Source organism: Stenella coeruleoalba, assembly GCF_951394435.1.
Source record: "Stenella coeruleoalba genome assembly, chromosome: 2".
Classification (NCBI taxonomy): domain Eukaryota; kingdom Metazoa; phylum Chordata; class Mammalia; order Artiodactyla; family Delphinidae; genus Stenella; species Stenella coeruleoalba.
This window is the reverse complement of record NC_137147.1, coordinates 41,177,074-41,204,540: the sequence shown is the minus strand read 5'-3', so window position 1 is coordinate 41,204,540 and position 27,467 is coordinate 41,177,074. Positions and strand designations below refer to the sequence as shown.

The window sequence follows — 27,467 nt, the reverse complement described above, 5'->3', positions numbered from 1 at the left end:
CCACTTCATCTCTCCCCTACGCTCTATTCTCCTTCCTTCTCACCAGCCCCTTCTACCTCCACCATCCCACCTTCCCAAGGGATTCCAGCCCTGGGACCTCTGGGCTGTACTGTGCGAGGATTCACCTTCACTTCTAGCTGCAGCCCTGATCTGGAAGGAGTTCTGTAGCCCTTGTGTCTAACATGACACTAGAGTAGGGATTGAGGATGATATTCCTCTGGAGAGCCCGGGTTGCTTGCTCATGAGTCACTCGTGTTGCATAGGATGTGTTATCATCTCAGAAGCCCCAGAAGGCATCACTAGAAAACAGCAACTATTGCTGTCTTTAATGTTGCTGCTGTTTTTAATGCTAAACTCAGCTCAGGAAGAAAAGGGAAAATGATGTTCAATATCTTCTGTTTAAGAAGACAAGGACGTATGTAAAAGAGTTTAAAAAGATTTTGGGAGGAAAATGTTTTAAAAAATCAGAAAGAAGTTGAGATTCAGTTATTTAGGAGATTCACTCAGATGGAAGGGAGACTTGCCCAACACCGCTGCATTACCATATTCAACCCCACAAATGAGAATCAACATTCATTGAACATATGTGACATTATTGAGAATGGATTACTGGGGATAACTAAATTTTTGATAGGCATTCTCTTTTTTTTTTTTTTTGCTATTTTAGATGTCACCAGCTACAGTAGAATAGCAGAAAGGTCTTTGTTACCCAAAGCTCTTGAGGTGTTACTTACTGAGAAGGTCTGTCTGAGATTCCTGTTCCATAAGAAAACGCATCTCTTCAATTTCCTCTTGAAGCCAAATACTGATTTGCTCAATTTTTTCATCTCTTTCATGCAGCTTCCCTATCAGATTTTTTATTTCTTGCAAGGTCTCATTACCACTCTCTACCAATTCCTTTAAAAAGTAGCATTTGGGGGTATGTGAATATAAATTGCAACAAAATAAATAAAAACATATTTTGTATAAGTGAGTCATGCACAAGACAAAAATACATAGGCAAAATTGGTACTAGTCATGTAAAATAAGTGTCTGTAGACAGCAAATTCACAAGGTTCTGTAAAGGATCTCAGAAAAGTGGATTAGCAAATGAGAAGATTTAACAGAGTACTCACTGAACTCCAAATTTTAACTGGGTAGGGTAGTGGTGGTGGTATAAAAAAGCCAGCCCATCTTAAGAGCAGCACAGAATTGCAGAGGAGATTCAGCATGGCTTAAAGCTTAAGAACTTTGGAATCAGGCTGGATCTGAGCTTTAAATCCCCATAAGTTCATCAACTGTTTGGTCTTCGGCAAGTCACTTAAACTCTCTGAGCCTCTGTAGTTTCATCTAAAAAAGGCACTACTAACACTTCCCTTAGCCACTGTTTTAAGGGTTAAACAAGGATCACATGTAAACTTTAAATACTTAGAAAGTAGCAGAACCAGGATTTGAACTACAGCCTACCTCCCTCTAAAGGGGGGAGGGTTGGAGATGGTGAATGGCTGGTAAAACATGGAGGAGAGATGGAGTTCAGAATTGACAACTTTGTCCTAAAATGATCTGTGTTCAGTCTGTGCTTGAAAAAAAAAATTGTAATTCCCCCATTCCCACTTTAACTGAAGTGGTAGAGTGGGAAGACAGCTTCCCAAACGATTAAGATTTCATAGTGATATTTGGTACTCTTAAAAATAAGACAACAGGCCCAAAATGGAGTCACTTACTCTAAACCCCATGTCACCAAACTGCGAGACTTAATTACAGTTTCAGTTCTCTCAGAAATGGAATCTTAAACCAGTCAATCAGGAATCTACCTGATCAGTACTAGTCAGGTAATTTGCCTAGTAGACCCCTGCCATCCCTGAGATGAAAGTGACCTTGCAACAGCCAACCTGCCTTTTTTGCCTGGAATAACTTCCTTGTTCCTGATCCCTTCTGACTATAAAATCTTTCATTTGTACAGCTCCTCAGGGCTCCTTCCTGTCTGCTAGCTTGAATGATGCCTGATTCATGAAGTGTTGAATAAAGCCAATAAGATCTTTAAAATTTACTCAGTTGAAATTTGTTTTCTAACAGCACAAAGGATACATTGTAGGATATGATGATCACACCAGCTCTGTCACTCCCCGCAAATCCTGACCTCTTTCCTTACACACACACTTATTAGGCAGGTGAATATCTTAGAAGTATGATACTTATGGAGGCAACACAAAAAAGCTCACCTTAAGTGTAGTCCAAAATTCAGTCCATAAATCCGAATATTGTGCTAAATTAAAGATTTTTAAAATGCAAAAGTTAGTGAAATAATTTGAACATTTTTATTCAAGTAACACTATTCGTTTTTCAAAAATTATTTTTATCTAAAAATTCCTACTTCCAGGACTTCCCTGGTGGCGCAGTGGTTGAGAGTCCGCCTGCCGATGCAGAGGACACGGGTTCGTGCCCTGGTCCGGGAAGAACCCACATGCCGCGGAGCGGCTGGGCCCGTGAGCCATGGCCGCTGAGCCTGCGCGTCCGGAGCCTGTTGCTCCGCAACGGGAGAGGCCACAACAATGAGAGGCCCGCGTATCACAAAAACAAAAAAAAAAAATAAAAAAAATTAAAATTCCTACTTCCAAAATGTCAGAACAACACTTGCCCTCCCACTTTAAACAAGGAGAAAATGGGACTAAATGTATAAAACAAGTATATTTGTTTCAATATCCAGTTTTCAGATACTGGAGAGTGCGCAGTACAGAACTGTGACACCTGAAAGAAGGGGGAGAAATGTGAGCGCTATGACCACTGGGCTCTCTGCTGGGGGTGTGAGCAGAGCAAGGCAGTCTCACACAGATAGAGAAATCTGCTCAAAGACTAGCAAATCAAATCCAGCAATATATGAAAACAATACTAGGTTTTGAACAAGTGGGTTTTATCCCTGGAGTGGAAGATTGGTTTGACATTCCAAAATCAATCAATGCAATTTCCCATACTAACGTCGTAAAGGAGAAATACCACCTGAGCATCTCGGTAGCTGCTTGAGTCACTGAGGTCATTCACACAGGCACTGCATGTTTATGTGACTGACCCCCTCCAATAAATACCCTGGACATCCAAGCCCCTGTGAGCTCCCCTGCCTAGCACCACTTTGCATGTGTCACACGTCATTGCTGGGGGAATTAAGTGCATCTTTGCAACTCCACTGGGAGAGGATGCCTGCAAGCTTGCACCTGGTTTCCTCCAAGCCCTTTTGCCCTTTGCTGATTTTACTCAGTACCCTTCACTGTAATAGACAATAACTATAAAGTATAACAACTTCTGAGTCCTGTGAATCCTTCCAGCTAATCACCAAGAATGGGGACTGTCTTGAGGACCTCTAAAACAATACGAAGAGCTGTAAAATCTTGCTGAGAAAAATTAAAGAAGTTCTAAATAAATGGAGATATATACTGTGTTCTTGGATTGGAAATCTTCATTTTGTTAAGATGTCAATTCTCCCCAAATAGATTTACAGATTCAACACAAACCCAATTAAGATCCCAGCAGGGGTATGTGTGTGTGGTGCGTATAGATTAATAAACTGATTCTAAAACTTATATGGAAATCAAAAGATCTAAAATAGCCAAAATAATTCTAACAGAGAAGCACAAATGTGGAGAACTTGCATTACATGATTTCCAGACTGAATATGAAGCTACAGTAACCAGGACAGTGTGACACTGGTGTAAAGTTACATATTTAGAATAAAGGAACAGACTCATAAAACTGATTTTTTAAAAACATCGTTTGAGTAATACAGTGCTAAAAGGAGAGTCTTTTCAAAAATTGTGCTGGCACAATTGAATATGCATAAGAGAAAACCATGACATTTCAACCCTTACCTCGTATCATACGAAAAAGTTAACTTGAAATGAATCAGGGATCTAGACATAAAAGCTAAACTAAAAACTCAGAGATAACGTAGGAAAAAATCTTTGAGAACTTGGCTTAGGCAAAAATGTATTAGACATGAGCACATGTGATTCATTATTCTATGCGCTACTTTTCAGTAAGTTTTAAATTTTTCTTAATAAAAAGTTGAAAAAAAATGTATTAGACAGGACACAGAAAATACTAACCCTAAAAGACAAACTAGATAAAGCAGTCTTTGTTCAAAAGAAAATTTTTAACTTCTTTTCTAAGACACCATTAAGAAAATGAAAAGTCAAGCCTCAGACTGAAAAAGGACTCATTTCCAGACTATATAACGATTTTAACTCAATAAGAAACACAAAGAACACAAAGCAATGCGCAAAAGATTTGGACAGACATGTGGCAGATTGTATTTTCCAGAGATGGCTCCACGATATATTTCATCTCAAATGCTCTTCCCCCAACATGATGCTGACACTCTTCCCATTAGTAGTGATGTCTCTGTCCCCTCCCCTTTTGCCTGGTGACTGCCTCAACCATTAGGACATTGTGGAAGTGGTACTCTGACTACCAAGGTCAAGTCACAACAATGCCATGAACTTCCACTTTGTTTTCTTGGGATGCTAACTTTTGGAACACAGCAGGCCAAGCAGCTACATGCATGGAGTGGCCACATGGAGGTGTTCTGGTTAACAGTTTCCCCTGAATTCATCTGAGAGCCAGCATCGACACCAGAATTGTGAGTGAGTGGGTCTTCAGATGATTCCAGTCCCCAGCTGCTGAATTACCCCCCAGCCATCAAGTGGCCCCAACCGATGTCATGTAGAACAGACAGGAGTTGCCTCCACTAAGTTCTAACCAAATTGACAATTTGTGAGCAAAGTAATTTGTAACGTCATGCTGTAATAGATAATTTGTTCACGACACTTCACAAAAAATGATATATAAGTGGCCAAAAAGCATATGAAAAGATACTTAACAACCTTAGTCAACAGGAAAACTTAGTCAAGAGGAAATATCATGGGGCTTCCCTGGTGGCGCAGTGGTTGAGGGTCTGCCTGCCGATGCAGGGGATATGGGTTCGTGCCCCGGTCCAGGAGGATCCCACATGCCGCGGAGCGGCTGGGCCCGTGAGCCATGGCCGCTGAGCCTGCGCGTCCGGAGCCTGTGCTCCGCAACGGGAGAGGCCACAGCAGTGAGAGGCCCGCGTATCACAAAAAAAAAAAAAAAAAAAAAAAGAGGAAATATCATTACATGCCTAGTAAATGGCTAAAATGTTAACAATTTTAAGTGTTTTGACAATTTTAATTGTTGGTGAGGATGTGGAGTATCCCATTGATAGTGGGATGATAAATTTGTACAAGTACTTTGGCAAACTGGCCATTTCTTATAAAGTTAAACCTGTTACACTAACGGTGTAACCCAGCGATTCCCCTACTTTGTATATACCCAAGAGAAATGAAAACAAATATTCTCAAAAACACTTATAAACAAATAGCAACCCCAAACTGGAAACAATCCAAATGTCCTTCATCTAGAGAATGGATAAACAAAATATGGTATATCCATTTAATGGAACACTACTATACAGCTGTAAAAAAGAGCCAATGATGATATATGCAACAACATGGATGGATCTTAAAAAACACTTTGCTGAGTGAAAGGAGCCAGGTACAAAAGAGTGCATGCTCTATCATTCCATTTATATCTAATCCTTAGGGACAGAAGGCACCTCAATGGTTTCTAGGGACTGGAGGTAGGGTGGGAAATCAACCACAAAGGGACACAAGGGACGTTTTTCAATGATGAAAATGTTCTATATCTTTCTTGTGGTACTAGTCGTTCTAGTGGTACGTACATTTGTCAAAACACATTGAACTTAAGATGGGTGCATTTTATTATATGCAAACCAGTAAAACTGATTTAAACAAAACTTTATTTTTTATATGTAAAGGTCATTCATGACACATTACTTACTCTGAAGAGCTGTCAGCTGAGACGACAGGTCACCTGAGGTGCACATGAGGTCTTCTGCTCCCTTTCTGTGTTGCTCTGTGCTGTTCTTTATGTATGCAATATACTGGAAATTAAAGGCATGTGTTTGCTTTAAGTCGTTTAGTTAATTATCCATGCAGTCACTTAGCAAACATTTATTGATTCCTCCTCTGTGCGACCTACCATTCTAGGTACAAGGGTAACAGTGGTGAACATAGCCCTTGTTAAGCTTACATTCTGGTGAGGGAGGTAAAGGACATTACTTCCTGGTAAGCATTTCAACAGCCAAGTAAACATGGTATTCTGAATTTGCCACAAAAACGAATTAAAAGGTATTCTGCCTAAACACACTGTCTTCACAGGAAAAAAAAATGATTTTTTTTTTTGCAAAATGTGTGTTCAGTACATGTTACAAGGCAGCACTGATGCCTCACTGGAGGCGTTCATAAGACCTCACAGAGATCAAGTCAGGAGAGCCTATGGAATTGCTCACTCTAGTTGGATGTTTCATTGCATTGGGTGGCAGTGGTAGCAGTGGTTTGAGTGTTAAAGTCATGGCTTTCTGTTCTGACCACCCAATGCTCAGGACCTCTAAAGTCTCTGGGAACTCTGAAAGTATGGGCTTTGGGATATAATGTTGGCACTGGCCCAGTTTCAAGCGAGAATTAGTCAAATACTAGAAACTACTGATAAAAATCTTAGAAATAGTGTCTGGTACCGTTGGAGAAGTAGACATGGAACTGTTCCAGAGGACTGTGTTTATAAGCATGTTTCAGAGGGTCTCTCATGCAGCCTTGATCTTGTGGCAGTCTTTGCATGGCTTGCTGGAAGGTTTTGTAGTAAACCAAAGTGCAAGTCACCTTACGCCAAGTCCAAGTCATCATTCTCGCTCTCTTTGAACATGGATCACTATTCGTAGACTTGCCTAGCTCAGCAGGCCTCTCGTAACTCTCCAACTTTCCTCTCTTAGTCCCCCTTTTTGGTCTCCTCTTCTGTTGACTCTTTAAGAGCTGTCTTTCTCCAGAACTCTGTTCACACCTCACTGTTCTCATTCACTATCCCTGAGGAATTTCACCATCTCCCAGGTGTAAAGCCTACCTCTATGCTAATGACACCCTGTCAGACTTTTCCCTGGAGCTCCTCCCGTGGTGTGATTAGGTGCTCTTGCTCTGGGTGACTCTGTATATGCACCCTGTGTAGACTGTCACACTTAACAACCAAATTGTAATTCCATTTGTATACCCATCTCCCCAGTTAGACTGCGAGCTTTCTAAGGGCTTGGGACCGTGTCTTACTCATATTTGTATTCACTGTGCCTTCCCTAGAGTTTGGGACTCACTGATGCTTAAAATGTTTGTCGAATGAAGGGATGCGATCATTAAAACAGAGTGGTAAGTGAATAAGATAAACGAATAGGGTCATCCAGGGACTCGTAGGTGGACCTTGAATCCAAAAACAGAACTTTTAGAATCAGTCTTTAACATAGTCAGTCATCCATTTGCTCACCCATTGCCAAAACAGCAATGAAAATTCCAGTTAGATTAATAAATAATCTACATCATCTTGATAGAAGACAGCCTGGTGGAATATTTCACAGGTGGATGAAATTTCTTACAAGGTTGTTTCAAGGGCTAGAATGAAGATGTGTCAGATGTGTGCAGGTTCTTGCTGATGGTACCTGGGCTCTGCAGAGCACATCTACCTTTTCAAAGTACATTAGTACCTCTTATGCCATTTTAATTCTACCAAAAAACACATGATATTAGTGGGAAAATTGTTGCCATTTAACCAATGGAAAAAAATATTGCTCAAAGAGGTAAAGAGATTATCCCCTTACTTAGAGTCTTACCACTGTAGGACTGTTTTCATTTTTCCAGTTATTAAAAATTCAAAAAAAACCCCAAAGAGACTCAGTTTCCTAATCTATAAAAGGGACATAATGTAATATCCACATACATTATCCAGGTTATTGTGAGCATCAAATGGGACTGAATTCCTTTTACATGTGCGGCATTGTGCAAAACTCTTGAAATACATTGATACAGATCCTGATCTTTGAGGTCAATAAGGTTTACCAGAAAAAAATATTTTTTAAATTGCATTCCTTTTGCACTTTCAGTTTACAAAGAAGTCACCTGCACACTATGAATTTAGGAGTTATTCCCATTTTAAGGGGAGAAAAATGAAGCTCACAAGTTAAGTGATCTGCCCAAAGTCACACAGGGTTACCAGTGAGTGACAGATTCAAATAAGTAACTCAAGTATAAATAAGTAAAATTTAATCATTTGAGATTGAGACCTTAACTTTAGGGGTTGGATGAACAAATTCCTTTGCTTTAAAAAAAGCTGCAATCAATATGAAACAGACAACCTAACTTTTTAAATAGGCACAAGATCTGGACAGGTACTTCACAAAGAGGGCATCCAAGTGGCCAACAACCTATGAATAGATGCTTCATTAATCATCAGGAAAATGCAAATTAAAACCACCAAGGGACACCTCTATACACCCTCCAGAATGATTAAATTGACAAAGGCCGAGTTTCATAGAGAATGAGGAACAACTGTGCTCTCATACACTACTGCTGGCAGTGGCAGTGAGCGCAACGTCTTTGGGAGACTGGCACTGAGCACTAAAGTGGACCATATGCCTCCCTATGGCTCGAGAATTACACTTGAGATGTTTACCCAAAAGAAATATGTAATTTTATTCACTAAAAAACAGGTAGTAGAATGTTCATAGCAACACTCTTTGTAATAGTCCAAATTAGAAACTCTCTAAACCCCCATCAACAGTAGGCTGTATAAATAAACTGTAGTATTAGTTATACAATGGAATACAATACATACATACAATACAATACAATACAGAACTAAGGAATGAATGAATCATACCTTCACTCAGTAATAAGAATGAACCTCAAAAACATAATGTTGGGCAACAGAGTGCATATTGTATCATTTCATACATATAATGTTCAAAAACAGGCAAAACTCGCCTATGGTATTAGAAGTCAGTATAGCATTACCCTTGTTAGGAGGTTAGTGACAGGAAGGCACAATGGAAGATATCTGGATTCTGTTGATGCTTTGTTTCTTCATCTAAGTGTTGGTTACCCAGTGTATTCATTAAGCTGTGCACTTATGATTTGGGCACTTTTCTGTGTGTACTTTAAGTTTCACTTAAAAAGTTTTAAGAGTTATTCTCTCTTCTCTTGTAACTCGTGCAGGTGTAGACAATCAACCAAGACCATTGTGCAAAGTGAAGTGCACTTGAACTTACCTCTTTTAATCTTTTATTTGCCAGAAGCAAATCATCTGTTTTTAGGTCATGTACATAGATTTCATTTTCTAAGTGCTTTAGAACTTCAAAATGAGCTTTGATTTTATGGCTTTCGTGATCTCTTAATTGTTTTAATTCTTGCTTCACTTTATTCTGCTCAAACATAAAACCCACAGTTATTGCATAGAGTTCAACTAGCAGGGCCCCAGTGTATTAGTTCGCCTGGACCACATTCAGAGAGGGGTTCTAATTACAACTGACCCTTGAACAATGCAGGGGTGAGGGGCACAAACCCCCTCCACTCAAAAATCTACGTGTAACTTTACAGTTGGTCCTCTGTATCCCCAGTTTCACATCCGCTGATTGAACCAACCACAGACCGCGTAGTACTGTAGTACTCATTCACTGAAAAAAATCTGCATATAAATGGACCCACAGAATTCAAACCTATGTTGTTAAAGGGTCAACTGTAACTCCTTGACCATCAGCAGAGGTTATGGACACCTTCCCTTGAAAAACTTTATATAAACTCCAAAGCGAATGGACTCTGGGAAACGAGTCTATGGATCCCAAGTTAAGAGCCAAAGTTAAGTTGTTGAGATAATTTCACAAAATAGAATATACTTTGACATATGAACAATTACCTGGCAAAAGTGGGGAAGCAGGGAGTGGAATTTATTGAGGCTCTTTCAGTGAGGACTTAATATTTCTCAAAAGAAGAAGAATATTACTTTATGGATTTTTCAGAGTTCTCTACAGTTTTCTCTACTGAATTCTCTAAGCAGTTTTCTATTATTATACTGCTATAAATCACATAATCTTTGTACATTGTATAATCATCCCTAGCAGCATCTTATAAAGAATATAGAATTATATATATAGTATACTTACTTGTAATTTTCCCCTTCATATGTTTCTATTTCCATAATGCACTGAAAGTTACTTTTGAGATCAGTGACTCTCAAAGAATACATTTTATTTTTAATTAACCAACTCCACATACATATGTTTATCATTAAGTATTGATTATAAAATTTGAAAAGGTAGTAAGCATCTATTCACCTGCTCCCATCTCATTCACCCCCTCCACACCCACAACTTTGGCCCACTTATCCTTGTCTTCATAGGAATTTACCAGAATAACAGATCTGAAAAGAACCTTAGGAAGCATACTCTGATCTCTACCTTTTAAATAAGGAAACTGAATCCTCCCCAGTGATTTTCCAGTTTTTTGTTTTGTTTTGTTTTTTGAAATTTCGGCCATGTGGCACGGCACTTGGGATCTTATTCCCTGACCAGGGATCGAACCTGTGCCCCTGGCATTGGAAGGTGGATTCTTAACCACTGGACCACTGGGGAAGTCCCAGGTTACATGTTCATTGCTTCTGAAGTTGCTCTCTCTCTACATACAAACACACACACACGTATATATATGTGTGTATATGTATATATCTATATACATATGTGTATGTTGTGACTAAAAATTTCAAAACATTGATATTAACAGAGTAAGTTTAAAAAATGTGAATTTCTTGAAAACTCTAATGTGCTAGGTAAGTATCACTGTCTGTATATACCAATATTCTAATAAAAGAAAAAAGAATGAATACATTGACTCTTTACCGTCTTGTTAAGGTATCTTAAAAAGTCTCTTGACAATTGAGAAATGTCATAATTCAGTAAATTCTGCTCCTGCTTTTGTGCTATAAAAAAGAGAGAGAGGAAAAAATAACCACCTACAATGTTCTTTGATTAAAAGACAATAATCAAAACAAGACATATGCCTGGTTTTAGAAGCCATACACTATGATAAGGCTTATAACAAACACTGGAAGTCAGGCACTCCCCAATGCTGCATCCACCCCTGTGTTTGACTCCTCAGAATCAACCATTTTAAACTCATTTTAACTTTTTCCTCTTACATTTTCTTAAAAATCTTTTTCTTAAAATTTTTTCTTTAAGAAACTTTTTTCTTTCTTAACTTCTTCTGCTCGCTTCCTAACATAGTAGAGGACACAGCCCACTTACCCCCATCCCTACACCTCCCGCCCACACCCGCAGCTCCATGTTCCCTCCCTCAACCTCCTCGTGAAGTTGTGGATTTTGTTTAAATGAATTTTAACTGTTTGGATCATTATGACAATGTAAATATTATTCACTGATGAGACAGTGTAGTATGATTACACTTCCTTTCTTATATAGTTTCTTGTTTTTCCTGGAGGTAAAAATTACCTCACTTTTTAAAAGAATTGCTTAGTTTTCCATGTACATGTCATTAATTCATATCAAAATCTATAACAGAATTGTAAAATCTTTCTGAACATTACTTCCCACGTGGTCAAACACGTTACGTAATCCATCAGTTCCCCTTCTCTACCCTCTCCCACTACCTTCTGTACATTTTTCTTTAGTCCTGCCGCAAAGGTGACCTCCTGGGACTTCCCTCTGCATCTCTCTCATGTTGGACCTCCTGCTTTCTGAATCTCATACCTTTTTTTTTCTCTTGATTTATTTCCTCTGTTTATTGAAGCAAATTTTATGTAGCTTCCTGAGACAGAGTAAATGAGATCTTGTATATCTAAATATATCTCTATTCTAAATCTATACTTGACTGGTAGTTTGGATGGGTATCTAATGTTGGAAATTATTTTCTCTCAAAATTTTGAGGCGATGTCTTCTAAATTCTATTATGATATTGATGTAAAGAAGTCTGAGACCATTCTCAGACTTGTGTGAGATCTGCTTTTTCTCTCTAGAAGCTTTTAGGATCTTCTCTTTTTTTTTTTTCTCCTGAAATCCAACAGTGATGTAGCTTAATGTCTTTTCTTTCATATATTGTACTGGGGATTGACAGGCCCTTTAAAATAGGAAGTTCATATTCTCCAGTTCTGAGAAATATGTTTGTAATATTTCATTGATAACTTTATACTTCCCACTTTTTTTCTGGCCTCTTTTTCTGGCCTTCCTGTTAGTCAGATATTTGACACCTCAGAACAGTTTTATAATTTCCTTACCATTTTATCCTGTTATCTCCTTATTTTTTGTTCTATTTTTGGAGAGATTTCCTTAACTTTTCTTATAATCCTATTGAATTCTAAAATTTTAGTTGCTATATTTTTTATTTTTAAGAGCTCTTTTTTTGTTCTTTGTTCTTTCTTTTAAGCATCTTGTTCTTTTTCATAAATGCAATATCTTATTTCTCTAAGAATATACTTTAAGATATATTCTCTATACTAGAGAGAACATATATTCTGAGCAATATACAGAGAATATATATGTATTATATATAATAATATACAGAGAATATATACTGAGAATTTATCTTTAAAAGTATTCTTATGTTATTTGTGTTTATGTTTCCACCAAGTTCTGTTTTTCTATCTGCTTTAGTTTATGTCATTCATGCTGGAGTTTTTCCTGAGATGTCTGGTGATCTTTGACTATCTAATCCTACTTAAGGGTGAGGGACTAAAAGGTTTGGTTCCTGGGTGGACTTCACTGTACAGTGATCAGGAAGTGATCACCCATTTTGTTGGGGGGCTCTCTAATGTTAGATTCTGTGGAGCTCTTTGAAACTGTTCAGTGTCCTTGGGGAAGAATCCAACCATCTTCAGGGTGGGGAAGGGATCACAGAAGAGTTATAACACAACTGGCTGGCAGCCTTCATCAAGCTGAGCAGTGGAAGGGGGTCTCAGAACAGCACCTGTTTTCTGCGCTCAGCCATATCTGATATCCTGAAGTTTAGAACCCTCTTGCCCAATTTCTCTGCTGGCATTGTGGAGGAATAGTCAGTCAGTGGCACAGAAGAGGACATTTGACCTGGGGGTCTAACTGCTTGCTATAAAGACTTCCAGCAAATCTTCAGCCCCATGACTCATCTCAGGCTTCACAGTATCCCTGCCCTCCAATGTCCAAGACTTCCCTGGTCCTGAGGAGAGAACTTCTTGTCCTCATGCTATGCTTCTCCGTGAGCACTTGCTAGTTAAACTTCTTTTTCTGCTAATACCTCTATCCAATTACACCTTCCAACAATTTGCTGTTAGTTATTATCTGTTGATGTCTTCTCTGCCAGTCGCTTTGTACTTGTGGGTTTATATCTTTAAATAAATCTTTTGCACATATTTTATGAAGTTTTATTAGGGAGCAAAGATAGATGCATGTGTTTTATCCATCATATTTAATCACAAGTCACAACATTATTCTTTATGTGTACTGAGCCTTTATATTCTACCCTCTATAAGTCTCACTCCTGGCAGGTGAAGTATACTTTCCTACTCTCTGAAGCACATTGCTCTTATGTCCCCTTTCCTTCTTTTCTCCTGCCTTCCTCTCTTTTCTCTACTTTCTTCAGTATTTTATCCCTTTTCTTTGACTTAAGAGAATCAGTTCTTGCAATATACTGCAATATATTGCCTATTTTTATACTCATTGTGTTTCTTATATCCTCCAGCCAGTGCAAGAAGGGATGAAGGAAGGGTGGGGGAGTAGAAAATTGGGAACGGAGTACATATATGATGCAAGTCTTGGTAAAAGTGGTAAAAAAACAAGAAAACCTAACTGAGTTGACTAAATGAAAATGTGGCAAAAGTGGAAAATCAACTGAGGAATGGGAACCAGACCCAGGTACTTTTTCTTATAATATTCTTATATTCTTAAAAATCCACCTTCCTTGAAAATTACCACTATTCACTTTGAATATCTGTTTATTTCACACTTGACCATATTGGGTTTCCACATGACTACCCTGTTTTGACACACTGCTTTAATTCCTATCCCCATATTCATCTTTGCCAGCTGGTCAGTCCCACCACAATGCACATTTTTTACTCCCATTCCAGTAAAAAATGTGCAAATTTTCTGTAATTTTGGTCCTGACCTGATTCCAATGGCACTCCTTCCATCATCTAGAAGATAGAAGTTCTAGAAGTTGTCCTTCTTAATAACCTAAATCCTTGGATAATGATCCTTTACTCCCCAAATTCAAAACAAGACTCTAGGGATGGTTCTGGATCTGTGAAATTTGGGGTTCAGGGTTAGCTGACCACATCCAATTTTTGTGGAGAAAATAATTATCTTCTATATTAAACACACACATGGTGTGCCATGTAATAAAATGCAAAATATGCATACTTTCAGACACATTTCATCTTCTCTATGAAGCCCCCAGATCTGAGACAAGCTCTTATCTATCTCTGCCTTAGGGGCAGATTAGTGAAAAAAGTGTAAGGAGTACATACCTTATAAATGATTAAAGTCATAGCTAGAAAATGATTAAAGTCAAGCTGTAAATTCATGTTAAGAAACAAAAAATTTTCCACATGGCAGGAGATAAAGGAGTTGGTTCTACCTTTAGCAAGTACAGAGAGAAACCATATAATACAGTTGCTACTAATTCTTAATTTTAAACAGTTTTAAAAGAGAAAAGGAGGAATTTGACAAGAGTTAACAGTAAGATTGTGGTGCAGAGAAGAGGAAATTAATAGAAGAGGCAAAAACTAGAGAACAGAGAGTTAAAGGTGATGGGAGAAGTTGGGAGAATTTCACCACTGGCTTGTGATGAATGATCCACTTTGTGTTAGCAGACAACAGTGAAATCCTTACCTGGGCTTGAGTTCAATTACTAAGTGCTTCATATGTACCTGTAAGAGTATCAGTGAGATTTTCAAACTGTCTGTTTTTGTCCATGTATTCTTCTTCTGCCACCTGAAGCTGTGGAAGACACTCGACTAGTTCACTTTCCTTTTCTTTGTTAATTTGTGTTTCCTCAGCGAATCTTTGCTTTAAAGACAGTAAAGCTGATTGTGAGTATGATTTTGGAGAATTCACACACTATTCTAGAGCAGAAGGTAAGTTCTTTGGCGGGGAAAGTTCTGTCCTGGACTCCTCTTATCCTAAGGTACATAGAAAGGTATCTGGCACATACTAGATATTTAATAAATATTTGTTGGCTGACTCACTGACTCTCTGGCAATCTATACTGTTAGGAGATTAAATTCACTGGGCTCTCCAAAGATCCTTTCAGTTCTATAGCTGTACTGCTATGGTTCTATTACTGCTACCTAATGTGTACCTCAAAAACGTATTTGAGAAACTTCCTCTTGATTGATCATATTTTATGAAAAAGAACAAAACAAAACCAGGCAGAAAAACAAAGTATATACCAGCTCTAAGAAATGTGGATGTTAGTAAGAAAGGGAAGGGGGTAGAAATAAATGGATCTGATACTACAATAAATGGGTTAAAAGTGCCGAAAGTAAAACATGAAAATGCCTGCGTATTTATTCAAACTCAGGTTTTATGTAGTTTCAAGTGGAATATGGTTGAATCTCTCTTAGAAAGTCAGGGTGGATTTAAAATAGCGACTAAGGCAAAGACAGCCAACTGACATTTACTATCCACTCTCCTGCCCTTCGATATCAGGACTCTTTGAGTTTTAGCTGAGCATATGGCTGCCAACTAGAGTGAGTTCTCAGCTTCCCTTGCAGGTGGGTGTGACCAATGAGTTTGTGAGCGGAAGTGGAGTGTGCCATTTCTGGGTCCTGCCCCTCAACAGGAAGGGGTATATGCCCCCTGGGTCCTTCCTCCTTCCCCTGGCTGGAAGAGGATGAGAATGGAAGCTGCCACTTGGACCCACAGATGTTAGTCTCATGCCGAGGGTGGCAGAGCTACCCTTCCAGCCCGCCACCCCTTCCCTTCAGCCTATACCGGGAAAGAGAAATAAATATCTCTCTTCTGTAATGACCATGTCAGAAGTATCTGAGTATCTGTCTTAAATAGATACTCAGACTCAAAGATTTAAACTGGCCATAATTGACCCAGTTTACTCTTAAAAACTTTTTTTATTTTTATCTAAGTTGCATACACACATAATTTAAAGGAAACCCTGAGGACCAGCAGAGCAATGCCAGACATGCTTCCCCAGTGGGAGATGCCCTCACAACATAGCCTACCAGAGGCTAGTTTCCATTGACCTCACCAAAGTGGTAAGTTAGTGCAAGAGAAGGAGATCCACAGGGGTAGATGTGAAGGACTCCCTGGCCTAGAAGCCCCATGTTTAAATTGGAACCAACATCTCTTGGGCATACCTTCTAGGTCTATACAAGGGACATGCCCATTTAAAAGAGGCACCAAATCCAGGAAAGCCCAATGCTCTGGTTTCCCGCTAGTTATTCTCCTGGTCAAGATGCAGCATACTAATAAAGGGTTGTTCTATATAAGCAATGTTGCCTGATAATACAACTGATAATCCACCTTTATCAGGCTACGAGGGGAAGAGCCAGAAAGTTAAGCCAAGGTCGATTTCCTAGTAAAGGTAGAGGATTGTTAACCCTTTAGTACACATCTTGCTTATGTTCACCGCATTCTGGCATCTCTTTGATAGAGCACCTTGCTCGCACCCTATTTAATACAGTGATATGCTGTCCCATTCCAAATTACCATTAGAATCCTTATGAATAATACAGAAAGACAAAAACATACATAAAACACCGTAATATAAAAATATTACTATGCAGAATCAGGAGTAAATTCTCCAGACTGCAGTATTAAGAAACGCATATCTATACTATATTCTGTAAAAAAGAATGGCCTGGGGGGATAAGGAGGCATGTGAATGCATTAATTCATTCCCATTGCCTGCACAAGGCTGAAGCTGCCAGCAGCACCCTGACAAGAAACCACGCTCTTCTTTATGCTAGGAGTGAGGGTTTGGGTATCAGCTGCTGCTGCAGCTCAGGCAAGGTGGTGTTTGCTGGCTCAGCTTCTTGGAGTTGGGTGACCTGTCAGGCCCACAGCTTCTTCAGATCATTCAAATCTCCCCTCAGCTTCCCTGAGTCCTGAGCCACGTGCATACGTAGCCCAGTGATGAAAGGCTCCGGCTTCTGCTGCAATTTTTGGGCGTTGAAGCCTTGGAAAGGAGAGTGGCCAATGCAGGTACCAGTCCAAGCTCATGAGTTCCACTCATCCTGCGACTTCCAGTTTGACCTTGCTTTCTCCACTTCCTGTCCATCTTTCCTTCCGAACTGCCTACCCTGCTGCCTTTGGGCCCCGGCTCCAGATGTAAAGCTAAAAGACTCACTAGACTACATAACGAGCTCCCACAATGGCAGAAGGTCAAATCCTCTAATAAACCCCTTTCCTGGTAGCTCTGTTTCTCTGACTGAACCTTGCCAGACACAGGGCTGAAGGACCCAGCAGATCCAACCGTGATCAATGTGTCAGTGCTAGATCAGAGTGATGCAGAAGGCTTTGCAAGCTCTGACAGGAACATTGTAGTGGAGGCCCCTGGGTATCGGAGCCAAGTCTACAGAAGAATTAGTCACAGCACCACCTAGAAGAAAACACCTCTCAAGATTTGGAAGTTTACATTCTGAACCAGTGACTAATATTCAGGGCTCTTTTCCTTGGGAATGCAGTGGGCCTTCTCACTATTAAACCTAATGATTTTGCTCCCCCTCCCTGTGAATTTGGCTCTGTCAGTCCAGAGATCTTACTACTGGTGAGAAGAATGATTCTATCAAGGGTACAATAATGGTTCCATAAACCAAAATCTGAGGGTGGTTCCTCTCCAATTTGGGCTCCTCATGCCACTGAACTAAAGGCAGAAATGGGATTCCAATGTGCCCAGGGTTGCTGATGATGATTTTCAAGGGGAAAAGGGATTTATAATAATGGCGCACAAGCTGCCATCTGTCTATGACTTCGTGTAAATGAGGCAGAGGTGGACAGAGTCCTGCAGGGAGCACACAGCCTGGCAAGCAGACTGTCTGCAGAAATTTTCTCATCTGCAGCCTTATTCTTCTAATTTACTTACTTTGCCTAATTTCATTGTATAAGCTTGAATGCAATGTTAAATGGTGTCCTTGTCTTATTCCTGACTCTAAGAGGATTGCCTTCATTCGTTTACCATTAAGTACGACTGGTAACCTCCGTCAGCTCTATTTCAAAAAACGTCTGAGATGCTGACTACTTCCAACCACCTCCTCAGTTATCATTCTGGTTCAAGCTACTTGAACCACCTGGTGTATTGCTCTAGCTTGCTAATTGGTCTTCCTGCATCCACCAGTGCTTTCCTAAATTCTGCTCAACATAGCAGCTAGAGTGATCCTATTTAAATGAAAATCAGATTATTTCAGAATAAATAATCTTCACTCAGAACCTACTACTGGCTTCCCAGCCCATGCAGAGTGAAAGACAAAGTTCTCACAAGGTGTGGCAAGCCTGGGGATGCCCCTTTTAGATCTACCCTCAAGGAAGAATTCACTGTCCTGTGGCAAGGAGTGTGGTTAGCTGACAGCCTCCAGTGTGGTTGGCTCCTTCAGAGTGGCCTTGGCTATCTAGCCAAGACCATGTTCTTTGAGGGGTGGCTTCCAACTAACTGTGTGAGCGAAGAGATGGTACAAGGGTATAGCCATTTCTGCCCAAGGCAGGCCTCTTCTAATGGACGATCCTTGCTCTGGAGTTCCCCAGAGAGTTTGCAGTTTACATAATGGTCCCTGCCCAGTCCTTTCATAGGCATTACACCCTAATAAACCTTTGCACTCCTAATTCCATGTCAGCATCTGCTTCTGGAAGATGAGTCCCTAGAACCTCCAGCACTCTCCCCCATCTCTGCTGCAGCCACACTGCCTCCTTGTCAGTCCACAAATAGGACAGTCCTGTGTCAGAACCTGCATGCTCAGCATGTCCTCTGCTTGCAGCCACCTTCGCCAGATATCTGCACATCACACTTCCTCATAGCCTTTGGGGCTATACCCTTCCCTGATTCCCTGTTTAAAATGGCACACAGACCGCATCACACACACTCACCCTATCCCACTTCCCTGTTTTATTTTCTCTAGAGCATTCATCACCACTGAATATATTACATGTTCTACTGTTTATCTTGTTATTTTCAATCTCCCCCACCCCACTAGAATGTAAGCTTCATAAGGCTTCTGTTTCTTTCCCCCTTTTTAAAAATTTCTGTTTTTCAGAATCTAGAAAAATACTGGGTACCCACACATGCTACAACCAATGGAGAAATGCTTTCCGCCTTGCTTCTTCCTTCTGTTCCTTCTAATTTTGTATAGGTTTGTGCAATGCTTTCTTTCCCTGGTTTGTTCCCTGAGTTGTGCCAGTTCCCATTTCCCCTCTTCCTATTTCTGGCCATCCCTTTCTGACGTCTCTTCCCTGAGTTCCTGTATTTCCATATTGCTAATCTTCCTTGGCACTTCTATGAAATTATTTTTTTCTGAACTCATGGAGGGATGTCGAGTCACAGTTTTCAACACCATTTCCAGCACCATTTTTCTGAGTGCTCTTCATTTGATGGAAAGTTTCATTGCCCCTTCACTTGTTTTTCTCATAGTATTTTTGTGTGGAAGACATATCTGCTTCTTTTTTGCTATTTACATCAGAAAGAATTGGCTTTTTCTGGGACCAGTTATCTGCAGAGGGTTTCTGCAGGATGTGGCAGGGTGTGTGTGGTGGGAGGAAGAGTGGGCTTGGACCAGGGTAAGATCTAAACTTTGAAGTGTAAGGACTCCCTACTCCCTTGCCTTCAAATAAAGCTTCTCTTTGGGGTAGTCAGGCCTTCTTTTCCCTCTTCAAACTGAATCAAGTTGAGGAAGTCTTCTGCTACCATCTCTTTTCTCCTCAGCTACTCTTCCAATGGTGGTCTCCAAGAAACATGGCCTTGTCTATCAAGGTAACACCATCACCTTGAAAAGATTTGTTTTCTGCTGTGTTTCCAGAGACCTAGCCACTCTGGGCCCCTTGGGTCCTTGCAGTGACTTTTCTCTCCACTTCCCCCATCATCCATGCTCTATTCTACCTCAGGTCAGCCCTTGGCAGTTCCCAGGTCAGTGCCATGCCCTGTCTTTAAGGAGGACTTCTGAGATTGGCCTCCTTGCTCTCCCTCACCCTTCATTACTCTCTCCAGCCTCTCCTGTTCCAGCTCTTCATGGTTTTATCCAACACTCTACCTGTCTCCATGGATTTTGCCAGCACTTCCACAAAACTTGGAGTGTGTGATTTTTTTTTTTAACTGAAAACATATTTCTTGTTGTTCTATTTCTTTTTTAGAAAAAGAAGAAAGATTCATAATTTAATTGTAGCCTTGTTTATACTAGAAGATTTACTTTACTTCTAGCTGATTAAAATAGCATGAAATACACCCTCCCCTGCATATCACCATCTAAAATTATTCTTAGAAGTAAAATAAAATTTACCTCATACTCGCTCAACTCTTGAATTAACTCTTTTTCTTTGGCAACAAATTCCTCTTCCTCTTGTTTTAATTCTAATGTAAGTTGTTCGATCTGTGCCAAAAACTCATTGACCTCATTTTCTCTAAAACTGGTCTAATTAGGGGAAATAAATGAGGATTTATCATTTGTTTTGTAGCAGTCAGCATTAAATTTTCAAACAGCCAGGTAAATTAATATTTCTGTGCATGAGACTTGGCTCTGATTTCAGGTTATATTATTTCTCAGTAGCCACTGAGGAGGATCTTTTTTTCCCCTCCAGAGATTAATTTCTTCACCAAACAATAGCTATAAATGACTTGAGGAAATGGGGAATGGGAATAGTAGGGGATGGAGGGTAGGCACAGGATGAATATAGGAGCTAAATAAATGATGTTTAGTCTCCTTATTTTTAGATAGTTTCCCTAAACACTATCTTCAAGTTTCAGTTACATGCTTCAAAAGCATATTCTGGACAGAACTGCTACTTTGCTAAATTCCTATAGTTAATACAGAGCAATTGTCTACATTTCTCAAGGAAGTTACATAATTCACTCTAAACATGAAATCAGCAGAAAGCAAAATACCTTTTAATAAGGTAAGGTTTAATGAAATATTGAAGAATTACTGACATGCAATATAGGGAGTAAATACTAAGTTCCTTTACCTCTTGTAATAATTTACTGCGTCTAAGTTCAGCATCCTGCATTTTCTCTAAAATTTCTTGTATTTCAGCCCTTATCTTGTTGGTCCAACGTGCATGTTTTTTTAGCAAACAAGCTATTTTCCACTGAGTTATAATACTAGAGATTAGAACAAAAAGAATTATCATCAGACTGACATCACAGTTTACTGAAAAGATGAAGGAATTCAAAACAAAACAAATCCTACTATGATTATATAAAATTGTTCGTGCTATTGATGTTGTAGACTAGACATATTAGCTGAAAAAATAAGACAAAACATTAACTGCCTCAGTGCCATCTCTGCAAGTTGCTTCACATTAAGTTGTGTCAGTACATCTAACAGGACAGTGGACAAACCACACTTTACCTAGAGCTTGCCTCCTCTAGGTAAAGGATAGAAATGGGGAAGGCTCAGGGGTGTTGGAAAAAGAAGAGTCCCAGACAGAAATAGTAAAAGAATTACCTAAACTACTCAAAGTGCTAGTAAGAAATTTCAAGCTTCTAGGTTCTCAAATTTTTCTCTCCACTCTAACATAAAAAAGCTATATAACCAGAGAAGAGTAAAAATGTGCAACTGGAGTCTTAAAAATAATATTATAATAATGACAACAATAATAAAATATAGCTATGTTTCTGCAAGTGCTTTCTAGGTGTCAGGCACTGAGCTACATACTGTACATCGATCATCTCATTTACCATTCACAACAACCTTACAAGGCGGGTGCTACTATCATTCCTCACTTTATAGGGATGGGAGCAGAGAGATTATTAAATAACTTAGCCCCGGTCACAGAGCCAATAAGAGGCAGAGCAAACAAAGTAGTCCATCTGTAGAGCCTGTGTACTTAACCACTCTCCTCTGTCCCTGCACATCACCTTCCTTACTGGTGCAAAGAGGCATTGCACATCTTGGCAATTTTACTCTTTGGTGACTTGCCATGATTAGAATGAAAAACTCTGTTTCTGTTTAATGCCAAAAAAATAAAACTAACAAACACATCTAGATCCAAGAAAACTCACAATTTAATTTGGGAAAATAATTTCCTTGGACTCTAGCAAGCACTCTGACATCCTTCCAACTTTGGGGCACTGTTAATTAAGATAACATATACTGAGATTGGTTCAAGATGGCAGAGTAGAAGGACATGCACTCACTCCCTCTTGTGAGAGCACCGGAATCACAATTAACTGCTGAACAATCATCAGCAGGAAGACACTGGAACTCACCAAAAAAGATACCCCACATCAAAGACAAAGGAGAAGCCACAATGAGACAGTAGGAGGGGCGCAATCAAATAAAATCAAATCCCATAACCATTGGGTGGGTGACTCACAAACTGGAGAACAATTACACTACAGAAGTCCACCCACTGGAGTGAAGGTTCTGAGCCCCACGTCAGGCTTCCCAACCTGGGGATATGGCAATGGGAGGAGGAATTCCTAGAGAATCCAACTTTGAAGGCGAGTGGGATTTGATTACAGGACTTCAACAGGACTGGAGGAAACAGAGACTGCACTGTTGAAGGGCACACACAAACAAGTGTGCACATCAGGACTCAGGGGAAAGAAGCAGTGACCCCATAGGAGACTGAATCAGACCCACCTGCTAGTGTTGGAGGGTCTCCTCCAGAGATGGGGGAGGGATGTGGCTCACTGCAGGGACAAGGACAATGGCAGCAGAAGTTCTAGGAAGTACTCCTTGGTGTGAGCCCTCCCAGAGTCCACCATTAGCCCAACCAAAGAGCCTGCAGGCTCAGGTGCTGGGTCACCTCAGGCCAAACAACCAACAGGGAGGGAACTCAGCCCCACCATCAGCAGACAAGGGGATTAAAGTTTTACTGAGCTCTGCCCACCAGAGCAACAGCCAGCTCTACCCACCACCAGTCCCTCCCATCAGGAAGTTTGCACAAGCCTCTTAGATAGCCTCTCCACCAGAGGACAGACAGCAGAAACAAGAAGAACTACAATCCTGAAGCCTGTGGAAAGAAAACCACATTCACAGAAAGACAGACAAAATGAAAAGGCAGGGCTTCCCTGGTGGCGCAGTGGTTGAGAGTCCACCTGCCGATGCAGGGTACATGGGTTCATGCCCCGGTCTGGGAGCATCCCATATGCTGCGGAACGGCTGGGCCCGAGAGCCATGGCCACTGAGCCTGCGTGTCCAGAGCCTGTGCTCTGCAATGGGAGAGGCCACAACAGTGAGAGGCCCACGTACCGCAAAAAAAAAAAAAAAAAGAAAAGGCAGAGGACTATGCACCAGATGAAGGAACAAGATAAAACCCCAGAAAAACAACTAAACAAAGTGGAGATAGGCAACCTTCCAAAAAAGAATTCAGAATAATGATAGTGAAGATGATCCAGAACCTTGGAAAAAGAATGGAGGCAAAGATCGAGAAGATGTAAGAAATGTTTAACAAAGACTTAGAAGAATTAAACAAAAAACACCTAGAAGAATTAAAGAACAAACAAACAGAGATGAACAATACAATAACTGAAATGAAAAATACACTAAAAGGAATCAATAGCAGAATAACTGAGACAGAAGAACAGACAAGTGACCTGGACAACAGAATGGTGGAATTCACTGCCACGGAACAGAATAGAGAAAGAAGAATGAAAAGAAATAAAGACAGCCTAAGAGACCTCTGGGACAACATTAAATGCAACATTCACATTACAGGGGTCCCAGAACGAGAAGAGAGAGAGAAAGGACCTGAGAAAATATTTGAAGAGATTATAGTTGAAAACTTCCCTAACATGGGAAAGGAAATAGCCACCCAAGTACAGGAAGCACAGAGTCCCAGGCAGGATAAACCCAAGTGAAACACACTGAGACACATAGTAATCAAATTGACAGAAATTAAAGACAAAGAAAAACTATTAAAAGCAACAAGGGAAAAAGGACAAATAACATATAAGGGAAGTCCCATAAGGTTAACAGCTGATTTCTCAGAAGAAACTCTACAAGCCAGAAGGGAGTGGCATGATATACTTAAAGTGATGAAAGGGAAGAACGTACAACCAAGATTAATCTACCTGGCAAGGATCACATTCAGATTCAATAGAGATATCAAAAGCTTTACAGACAAGCAAAAGCTAAGAGAATTCAGCACCACCAAACCAGCTCTACAACAAATGCTAAAGGAACTTCTCTAAGTGGGAGAAGAAAAAGACCTACAAAAATAAACCCAAAACAATTAAGAAAATGGTAATAGGAAAATACATATCAATAATTACCTTAAATGTGAATGGATTAAATGCTCCAACCAAAAGACACAGGCTCACTGAATGGACACAAAAACAAGACCCATATATATGCTGTCTACAAGAGGCCCACTTCAGACCTAGGGACACATACAGACTGAAAGTGAGGGGATAGAAAAAGATATTCCATGCAAATGGAAATCAAAAGAAAGCTGGAGAAACAATACTCATATCAGATAAAACAGACTTTAAAATAAAGAATGTTACAAGAGACAAGGAAGGACACTACATAATGATCAAGTGATCCATCCAAGAAAACATAATCATTATAAATATATATGCACCAACATAGAAGCACCTCAATACATAAGGCCATGCTAAGAGCTATAAAAGAGGAAATTGACAATAACACAGTAATAGTGGGTGAATTTAACACCTCACTTACACCAATGGACACAACACGGACACATCATCCAGACAGAAAATTAATAAGGAAACAGAAGCTTTAAATGACACAACAGACCAGAGAGATTTCATTGATATTTATAGGACATTCCATCCAGAAACAGCAGATTACACTTTCTTTTCAAGTGCACAAAGAACATTCTCCAGGATAGATCACATCTTGGATCACAAATCAAGCCTCAGTAAACATAAGAAAATTGAAATCATATCAAGCATCTTTTCTGACCACAATGTTATGAGATTAAAATCAATTACAGGGAAAAAAACATAAAGAACACAAACACATGGAGGCTAAATAATACGTTACTAAATAACCAAGGGATCACTGAAGAAATCAAAGAGGAAATCAAAAAATACCTAGAGATAAATGACAACAAAAACACAATGATCCAAAACCTATGGGATGCAGAAAAATCAGTTCTAAGAGGGAAGTTTATAGCAACACAATCCTACCTCAAGAAACAAGAAACATCTCAAATAAACAAACTAACCTTACACCTAAAGGAACTAGAGAACGCAGAACAAACAAAACCCAAAGTTAGTAGAAGGAAAGAAATCATAAAGATGAGAGCAGAAATAAATGAAATAGAGACAAAGAAAACAATAGCAAAGATCAATAAAACTAAAAGCTGGTTCTTTGAGAAGATACACAAAATTGATAAACCTTTAGCCAGACTCATCAAGAAAAAGAAGGAGAGGACTCAAATCAATAAAATTAGAAATGAAAAAGGAGAAGTTACAATGGATATCGCAGAAATACAAAGCATCCTAAGAGACTACTACAAGCAACTCTATGCCAATAAAATGGATGACCTGGAAGAAATTCTTAGAAAGGTATAACCTTCCAAGACTGAACCAGGAAGAGACAGAAAATATGAACAGACCAAGTAATGAAATTGAAACTGTGATTTAAAATCTTACAACAAACAAAAGCCCAGGACCAGATGGCTTCACAGGTGAATTCTATAAAGCATTTAGACAAGAGCTAACACCCATCTGTCTCAAACTCTTCCAAAAAACTGCAGAGGAAGGAACACTCTCAAATTCATTCTACAAGGCCACTATCACCCTGATACCAAAACCAGACAAAGATACTACAAAAAGAGAAAATTACAGACCAATATCACTGATGAATATAGATGCAAAAATCCTCAAGAAAATACTAGCAAACAGAATCCAACAACACATTAAAAGGATCATACACCATGGTCAAGTGGGAATTATCCCAGGGATGCAAGGATTCTTCAATATAGGCAAATCAATCAATGTGATACACCATATTAGCAAATTGAAGAAAAACCATATGACCATCTCAAAAGATGCAGAAAAAGCTTTTGACAAAATGCATCACCCATTTATGATAAGAACTCCCCAGAAAGTGGGCATAGAGGGAAGCTACCTCAACATAATAAAGGCCATATACAACAAACCCACAGCAAACATCATTCTCATTGGTGAAAAACTGAAAGCATTTCCTCTAAGATCAGGGACAAGACAAGGATGTCCACTGTCATCACTATTATTCAACATAGTTTTGGAAGTCCTAGCCACAGCAATCAGAGAAGAAAAAGAAATAAAAGGAATACAAATTGGAAAAGAAGAAGTAAAATTGTCACTGTTTGCAGATGCCATGGTACTATACATAGAGAATCCTAAAGATGTCACGAGAAAACTACTAGAGCTAATCAATGGATTTGGTAAAGTTGCAGGACGCAGAATTAATGCACAGAAATCTCTTGCATTCCTATATGCTAACAACAAGGTATCAGAAAGAGAAAGTAAGGAAACAATACCATTCACCATTGCAACAAAAAGAATAAAATACTTAGGAATGAACCTATCTAAGGAAGTAAAATACCTGTACTCAGAAAACTATAAGACACTGATGAAAGAAATCAAAGATGACACAAACAGATGGAGAGATATACCATGTTCTTGGATTGGAAGAATCAATATTGTGAAAATGACTATACTACCCAAAGCAATCTACAGATTCAATGCAATCCCTAGCAAACTAGCAATGGCATTTTTTTACAGAACTAGAATAAAAAATCTTAAAATTTGTATGGCGACACAAAAGACCCTGAATAGCCAAAGCGATCCTGAGGGAAAAAAACGGAGCTGGAGGAACCAGACTCCCTGTCTTCAGACTATACTACAAAGCTACAGTAATCAAGACAATATTGTACTGGCACAAAAACAGAAATACAGATCAATGGAACCGGATAGAAAACCCAGAGATAAATCCAAATACCTGGTCAGCTAATCTATGACAAAGGAGGCAAGGATATACAATGGAGAAAAGACAGTCTCTTAAATAAGTGGTGCTGGGAAAACTGGACAGCTACATGTGAAAGAATGAAATTATAACACTCCCTAACACCATACACAATAATAAACTCAAAATGGCTTAAAGACCTAAATGGAAGACCGGACACTATAAAACTCTTAGTGGAAAACAGGAAGAACACTCTTTTTTTTTTTTGCGGTACGCGGGCCTCTCACTGTTGCGGCCTCTCCCGTTGTAGAGCACAGGCTCCAGGCGCGCAGGTTCAGCGGCCATGGCTCACGGGCCTAGCCGCTCCATGGCATGTGGGATCTTCCCGGACCGGGGCACGAACCCGTGTCCCCTGCATCGGCAGGCAGACTCTCAACCACTGCACCACGAGGGAAGCCCCAGGAAGAACACTCTTTGACATAAATCACAGCAAGATCTTTTTTGATCCACCTCCTAGAGTA

General features: G+C 39.7%; 1 protein-coding gene across 1 annotated transcript in view; it reads right to left on the bottom strand.

The window, feature by feature from the left end:
- The window catches only part of CCDC175 (coiled-coil domain containing 175), a gene marked incomplete at its 5' end in the record, with an annotated part of 74,351 nt that overhangs the window by 4,639 nt on the left and 42,245 nt on the right, over positions 1 to 27,467 (bottom strand). The window contains 8 exons of the mRNA XM_079913567.1: positions 735 to 897; positions 2,202 to 2,245; positions 5,848 to 5,950; positions 9,149 to 9,301; positions 10,772 to 10,851; positions 14,788 to 14,926; positions 20,359 to 20,490; positions 21,041 to 21,176. Of these exons, the coding sequence (XP_079769693.1) occupies positions 735 to 897; positions 2,202 to 2,245; positions 5,848 to 5,950; positions 9,149 to 9,301; positions 10,772 to 10,851; positions 14,788 to 14,926; positions 20,359 to 20,490; positions 21,041 to 21,176 (950 nt within the window). The remainder of the gene's footprint in view (positions 1 to 734; positions 898 to 2,201; positions 2,246 to 5,847; positions 5,951 to 9,148; positions 9,302 to 10,771; positions 10,852 to 14,787; positions 14,927 to 20,358; positions 20,491 to 21,040; positions 21,177 to 27,467) is intronic.